Raw genomic sequence first — 7,190 nt, 5'->3', positions numbered from 1 at the left:
ATAAATGCAGAGGCCTGTGTTAACTTGGCCCGGTGCAGGGTGACAGTTTTAATTAAGCTGGATCTGGGAATCCTGGGTGTTTCTTCTCAGCTGAAAAGCATTTTAGCTTCCTTGTGACCACAGGACAGGAAAAAGATTTTGCAGTAAAAAATCTGTTGGCAACTGAAGCACCTTTTTTTTTTTGGCTTTGTGATCACTGTGCAACCAGGCTTAAATGTTCTAGGAGCAAGTTCCATCAGCTCGTTTCCAACCGTGGTAGGTCCTGAAATAGCAGACGTCAGACCTGTGACTGGTTCTTTGACCTAGCAGTGCTATTTTGGCAGCAGGCCCAGGGTTAAACATAACAAGAGTCATATTCAGTCCTTACTCTCCTGAAGGTCAGTGGCCCAAATGGTTGGATGTTTGTCTTAGCTGTTTCCGGACAAGGTCTGCATTTTGTAATGATAAGGCAAAATTCAGAGGTCCTCACGTTGGTAATATCTCACTAACTCTAATTAGAAAGCATGTTTTTCCTGAAGAAGGATGTCAGGATTTGGTCATTGGCAATTTTTAATTGTTTTGACTGTTTTGAGCGGGATGTTCCTTTGTTGCTGCTATAAAGACTCGCTGCTCCATTCTACCTCCAGTCCATGACTTTCACAGGATAGCACAGCTCATTCTTAGCATGAAGCCCATTAAACCTATCTTACCAGAATCATCCATCGCCAGGTGAGACTTGGAGGTTCATTCATCTAGTCAAATCACATGGAAGAAGCAGTCTCCCTCATAGCAATAAGCCTGGCTTGCTCTGGCTTGCCAAATGCCTTCTGAGATGAGTCTCCTTCCCCTTCTAAAGCTCCCTCAAAAATCTATCAGAGAGGTCAGCCACAAATTGGTCCCATTTTTTCTGCCAGACCTCTTTGGCCTTGGCTTTCTCACCTGGCAGCATGGCACTGTATCTGTGTGGAGGAGAGAAGTCAGTATCAGACAGGAGACAAGGGAGCAGCTATTTCAAGATCAGTGACCAAAATGAAAAGGCAGGAAGCAGCAACAGATTAACCCCTTGCAGGATGTGCCTACGCTGCACAGAGTAACAACACAGTGTAAAAGAGCCTGAGCTCCTGCAGGCTGGGCTCACCCTGGGATGAGAAACATCATGGCCATATCAACAGCTACAGAGTCCTGCACCGTGAGAATAATCAGCTCAGTCTGCAAAAGCTGGAGATTTGCCGTGCAACACCCAGTGACTAGTTCAGAAGAGACAGTGCTGCTGTTGCTTTCAGATGTTCCTTGGGCTTGGTCCAAATCAGTAGGAAATAAGAGTATTTGTTGTCTCCCTGGCTAAGCAGGGACTTGGGATTGGCATGAAGATTGGCATGGGATTTGGCAAACAGACAAGACTTTAGGAATGTGAGGAAAGACCCTGGGCACCATCTCCAAATTATTTTGGGACATATATAGCTGTCCAGTTAAACAGAAAAAGTGGTTAAACACAGCCAAGCTACGTGCTGGTAGATTGTTTTCCTGTGTTTCCTCAGTGGGCCATGGCAAGCACCAGAGCAAGTCAAATTTGGGCAGAAATAGCCAAGTGATACAAGATCCTAACATTTATCCCATGCCCAGAACCAGGTGCTGGTGGCAACTTCACAAAAGATGGAGAAAGGAGGAATAAACTGAGACAGAGTTAGGGAAAGGCACTCAAGGGTACAGGCAAAGGATCCTCTGGGGTCCCTGTGTCCTGCCCTTAGAGGAGATGCACAGAGGGGACTTTGGATCAATGGAAACTCACTCAGTTCATGTGGCAGAGGAGACCCTGGGGCCAAACCCCAAATACAACAGGTTTCCAGGGAGCAAGCTGATAGTCCCCTTAGCGTTACTATGGCTAGATGAGAGTGGTGAGGAACTTACTTTATGGAGTTGAGTGCAAGTTGTTTTAAGGTCCTCAGGTCAGCATTCATCCCTCCGATGGCCATGAACACCTCGTAGAAGTCATAGGAGACTCCCTTTGCCCCAAAGACAGAGGGATCATCGGAACTGATCACAACGGGGTGCCCTTCAGCCATGAGATTGGCTGCGGGGTGGCTCCGTAAGTCACCTACCAACAGCAGGACCTTGGTGGGGAAGGGTGGGAGACAAGATCAACATCAGGTTATTGCTGTAGCTGCGTTTGCATTACGGCAGCCATCACACTGCATACCTGCTAGAGCTGCCTGTGTCAGCAGGTAGTCATCAGGGAGGAAGAGTCAGAGCATATTAGGTGTTCCGCTCTGAAATGCTGCACGTGGAGCCTGCTTGTTTCCACCAACTATCCAAGGACATCGGGTTTTTTTTTAAATGAATCACCTAAATCAAGGCCAGTGGGGTGAATAACTTCTGCTTCATTACAACAATTTGATTGTGAGAGTTTCAGGAACTGTCTTTAGGTTATATATTTGCTGTGACATTTAGCCAAGGGTGTCTGGAGCTGGTATCAGGGTTCTCTCCCCCTCAAGGCTCACACTGGTACATCTTTACCCCAGAGCATCCTTTCTGCTGCGCCCAGGGGACAATAGGCACCATGCTAATGTCTTGCAAAACAGTTCCCTCTGGTTATGAATTCTACACATCCAAAGGACTCTCAGTTGCAACCTCAGCTTCTCACCCTCCTGGCTCTGAAGTATTTTCCCTTATACCTCTTTAGACACATCCCTGGCTCTGAGCCTCATCTCCACTAGGGAGGACAATTCAGTGGGAATTGAAATGATTTTGAGCTGACTGCATCACAAGCCTTAGACATAGACAACACGTGTCTACGTAGCAGATTGAAGGACAAGGTGGTGTGAAGGAAACCCAGCCAGCCTGGCTGCCACAAAACATCTAGCTGACCCCAGCTCCCTGCTGCTCCTTATGGGCAAACCCCATCCCAGTGTCCCAGCCCCAAGACCTAAGCTTTTACCAACATACCTGGTTGGAGATGGGGCAAACTTCTACAGGAATATCCCTCTTCAGAGACAATTTTTTGGCTACTGGGTGTTTAATGAGGGCAAGTCCATGGCCAATCCGGCTGGTATTCAGTAGCAAAGCATCCAGCACGTTATTGTCTACAGAGGTGCCCTGCCAGTCTGAGCAGAGAGGTAAGAATCACTGCAGTGCTGTGAAGGAAATGCACCTCCTCAAACTGGTAGATGGTTCTGTTAGTAAGTGTCTCAGTTGCAAAGTGAGAGGGTTGCTCATGCCCTGAGTTCCTGCTTTACATTTTCAGTGAAACAGGGATCCAAATCATTGCCCAGCATAGAGATACCCACTCATCTCAAACAGCTTTAGATGTCCACAGTACTGCTTTCCCAGCTAAGCTAATCATGCTGGTCTCTGCTCACAGTCAAAGGAGACAAGTAATCATTTCTGGGGAATGGGCTTGTGCATTAGGGTGAGATGTATCATGCTTTAAAAGTGTCCATGGCTATAAAGGGAGCCTAGGGTAACTAGTTCACCTGTAGACTCTTCTCTATAGATGTCAACATGGAATAAGCATGATGTGCTATTTGGGTACAACTGTCATGCACAGTTAGGATAAATCCTGTCCATATGGACTGAATAATATATTGCCAATAATAATACATCGTGCCAACAATGAAGAGCAGCAATCAGTTCCTTTGATGAGTGTATTCAATTAAGACTTGAGACCTGCTCAGACATTCCTTCACCTTAAAGTGTAAAATAGCGGTTGAGGAATTCTGTTGCCCCTGTGGATGGGAAATGAGAGCTGCTCCGAAGAGGAAATGGCAATAACTCTTGCAGCGTGACTCCGTGTTACACACAGGGCAAAGGTGCTGAGCCACATTGCACCTACAGTCAAGAGCAGGTAGGGTAGGAGCCACGTAGGACAGCTAGAGCAGCAAGCTGATATCAGGAGAAGCATAGGGAAAAGTGATTATACACATGTGTATGTACACACACACCCCACCTTGACATCCTGATGCTTCCCACTAAGTGGGATACCAACCCACAAAGCTTCTTCCATGCTTTGCAAGACTTCAGCTCTTGCCTCTGCAAGCAGTAACAGGCCTTGTGTCCTCACACTTACCAGTCTCTCCAGCGTGGAAAAAGTATGGCAAATTGACTCCCTGGGAATATGGGATGGTCAGGGCATCCTTCAGGTCCCACAAAGAATGACCTTCATCCTCATCACCAACCTGTGGGGGAAGTGGAGAGGTACTTTTTTTAATGTACTCTGGGAGATGGTGGGACTTACAGCTATAGATCACTGAGGTGCCAACTGTAGTGAAATTACAATGCTGTGGGGTAGGGAGCTGATTCTTTCAGGGCATTTTGTCAATAACCCCCCACAAAATCCTTAGCTGGAGGATGTGCGATTCATTTACACTGATTTCAGTGCAGCAGCAGAGGATCTGGCTCTGATATAAAACATATCCCATATTATATATGTAGTTATATCGCACCTCTAAGGGTTAACTCGAAGCCACAGAAGAAATACCATTACCAGGTCGAAGCCTGCCAGGGTGTCTGGGAATTGGGCTCTGAGTGCCATGGCAGTGACGATGGCTTCTTTAATCTGGGAAACATTCAGCATCCTAAAGAGCAAGAGAGAGAAAGCAGTGCAGAGGCTCACTCCCACGAGCCTGCCTTCTTTGGGTTTGACTTGTGAAATGAGGCCCCTCAGGGGTCTTTCCAAAATGCAAGTTGCTGCTGAATCTGACAGCCAGCTCCAGGTCTCCAGAGTGACAACAGTAGAAAATTGATAATATGAAAGGAAACCCCTGAGTGACCAGGAAATGCCTGGCTAGACCCTGCTGTCACTTGAGTTGAGGCACGCTTATCTAAGACTCACTGGCTTTCCCATTTACCAAGCAGGGAACACAACAGCATGGAGAGAAAATATTTAATTTTTGTTGTTGTTTCTCTTGACTGTTTTGTTGGGAGGTGGGACAGTAGTTGTATTTCAAGAGAGTTTTAAATTTAGATTTATTCTAACCATATCAGACTTAAACATCACAGTTTATCTTGTACACGACTCTCTCCGTACCCAAGCTGGCCAGAGGCAAGCCAGCTCTGCGCTGGAAAAGCAGCATCGTGCCGAGCTGGAGTGAGTAAGTGCTGCTGAGAGATCTGTTCTATTTGCTGAGGATCACCTCCCATGACTTCATGGCATCTGGCTGACTTGGAGAACAGCCTTGTGCCCGCCTGCGAGCAGCAGCACGAACATAGCACAAAGGCTGCCGGGAGAGCGGCATTCGCAGGGTCCTGCGAGGACCTTTGCGAGATGGGAATGCCCGTACTCAGGCACTGCTCTCACTGCTTCAGCTTCCTTAGAGAGGAGGAGCACATCCAGACTTGGGAGGAGAACGTGCATGGCTTGGACACGCACACATGCGAGCAGCCCACCCCTTGTTCATTCCCACACTCGGAGCTCACAGATGCTCGTCTCTCCAGAGCACACCATGAGCTAACCCCGATCGCTTTGCACGTACGCAGACTTATATAGATGATTTCTCATCCTCAGCCTTTTATACATGCCAGGGAATGCTTCGGGAGTCAACACCCCGTGTCTGACGGCGCATGTGGGCATTGCTAACCAACTGTGGCACTTCAGCCCAGCCCTCAGCATCACTGCTTCTGCCACCGCCTGGAACCCCTGTCTCCCTGCTGCTGTCTCCACCGTAGCATAGTCAGCCACACACAGGCACTCTTAGCCCTGCTCAGCTTCTACCTGTGTGCTGCAAATATAATCTTGGCTCCAAGAAAGTCAGGGTGCTCCTTCACAAACTGCCTGGTCACTTCTCGATAGGTTGCCACGGACCATGATTTATTGTGCCGGGTGCCATCCAGTTCGTACACCTGCAGGACACAAAACACATGGCAAGTAGAAGTTGGAGGAGATGTTTTATTGGAGGGTGGGAGACATGAACTGAAGAAAAACTTGGGAGAAGCAATGTGCTGAGGTCCTGGCGACAGGGCAGAAAAAAGCAGTTAAATCTGTGCAGACCGTTTTCTTCTTGAAACCTTTACCAGCTGGCAAGAACCAAGGAGTGGTTTTCTTCCTTCCTAATGTGATACAAGAAACAAGTTTCTCCACGTTCAGACATGGTGAGCAAGTGCCCTTGAGTACCCAGAGGAGACCACAACCTCTTCCTCATGTCTGTATCAAATGCTGGAGCGTTTTGTCCAGCCGTCTGGCAGCTCACACACACTCTGTGCCTTGTTGTGGCAGCCTGTCAACCAAGGCAGCCCCAAGGCAGGCGAGAGCTCAGCTCCATAAGCTACCAGCTGGGCTGGGCTTCTGCTTCCCTCTGCCAGAGGTTTGCTCCATGACCTTGAGTCAGTCCTTTAGTTTTGCCACGCTTTCCCAGTCCTCTGGCTATAAACTGGGGAAAATAATCCTTTTGGCATGCCCTGTCTTATCAACTTGCTTTGTAAGTTTGTCACGACCAGGGCTACGTGCAGGGCTTTTGCCCTGATTTCAGCAGGGGTGTAGACCCTGTGTGCCCCGATTGATACTAACCCACAAAGTGGCTGAAATCACTCTGTGTGTTCTCTTCTTATCCTTCTCGGCTTTTCTCTTTCACCCTTCTCCTCCACCCTTCAAGAAGTCTACTCCACCTTCTTACTTCCCCTCTGGTGATGCCCCTCAGTTGGCCCCTGCACCCCATCACGCTCCAGTGTCCCCCTTGCAGGCACCAGCAGCCACGGGGCAGCCACAGAGGCTCAGAGGGAATTTTCCCCTGCTGCAGCCCATGGGAATGGGAGACTTTACACAGCTGAATTGGCAAACACAGCTGGGGCTGGGGGGCTTTTCCACAATGTTTGCTGTTTCGCACTAAATCCCAATTTTCATTTACTTAACTTCAGGGGCAGCTTCTGGCAGGCTTTGCTGCAAGGCGAGCTTTTGCAGAGTGTCAGCACTGTTCTCCAAGCCTTGTAGAGGATCTCCAGCCACACGAGCATCTCGCTGTTCCCAGCACACCCTGCTCACCTCGACTTTCACAGCAAAGTGTTTCCCTTCCCTCTCATCCCTGCTCCAGTTTAGCTGGTACTTCCCTGCCCGCGCTGCCCGTTGGAGCTGGCAGCCCAGCAAGCTCACAGCTCCTCACTGGGCTGCAGGCAGCCTTCCTGCCTGCCTGTACCTCAAAGCACACTGAGCTGCTGCTGGGTGTGAGCGAGCCCAGGGGCTCTGGAGGCTCCCACGCCTGGAGCCAGCGTTAGAGGCTGGATAA

The 7,190-nt window shown here is 48.9% G+C and overlaps 1 protein-coding gene across 1 annotated transcript in view; it reads right to left on the bottom strand.

Annotated features, from left to right (window-relative positions):
* Nucleotides 1-531: 531 nt before the first annotated feature.
* Nucleotides 532-7,190, bottom strand: part of ADA2 (adenosine deaminase 2) — a 21,212-nt gene continuing 14,553 nt past the window's right edge. Inside the window, exons 4-9 of the mRNA XM_010176262.1 lie at nucleotides 5,687-5,814; nucleotides 4,460-4,550; nucleotides 4,043-4,151; nucleotides 2,923-3,080; nucleotides 1,888-2,090; nucleotides 532-938 (exon numbers count right to left, since the gene is read on the bottom strand). Coding sequence (XP_010174564.1) covers nucleotides 830-938; nucleotides 1,888-2,090; nucleotides 2,923-3,080; nucleotides 4,043-4,151; nucleotides 4,460-4,550; nucleotides 5,687-5,814 — 798 coding nt within the window. The 3' untranslated portion in view covers nucleotides 532-829. The remainder of the gene's footprint in view (nucleotides 939-1,887; nucleotides 2,091-2,922; nucleotides 3,081-4,042; nucleotides 4,152-4,459; nucleotides 4,551-5,686; nucleotides 5,815-7,190) is intronic.

The sequence above is a fragment of the Antrostomus carolinensis genome, unplaced genomic scaffold (genome assembly GCF_000700745.2).
Source record: "Antrostomus carolinensis isolate BGI_N321 unplaced genomic scaffold, ASM70074v2 scaffold13969, whole genome shotgun sequence".
NCBI lineage: Eukaryota > Metazoa > Chordata > Aves > Caprimulgiformes > Caprimulgidae > Antrostomus > Antrostomus carolinensis.
This window is presented reverse-complemented; position numbering and strand designations above follow the sequence as displayed.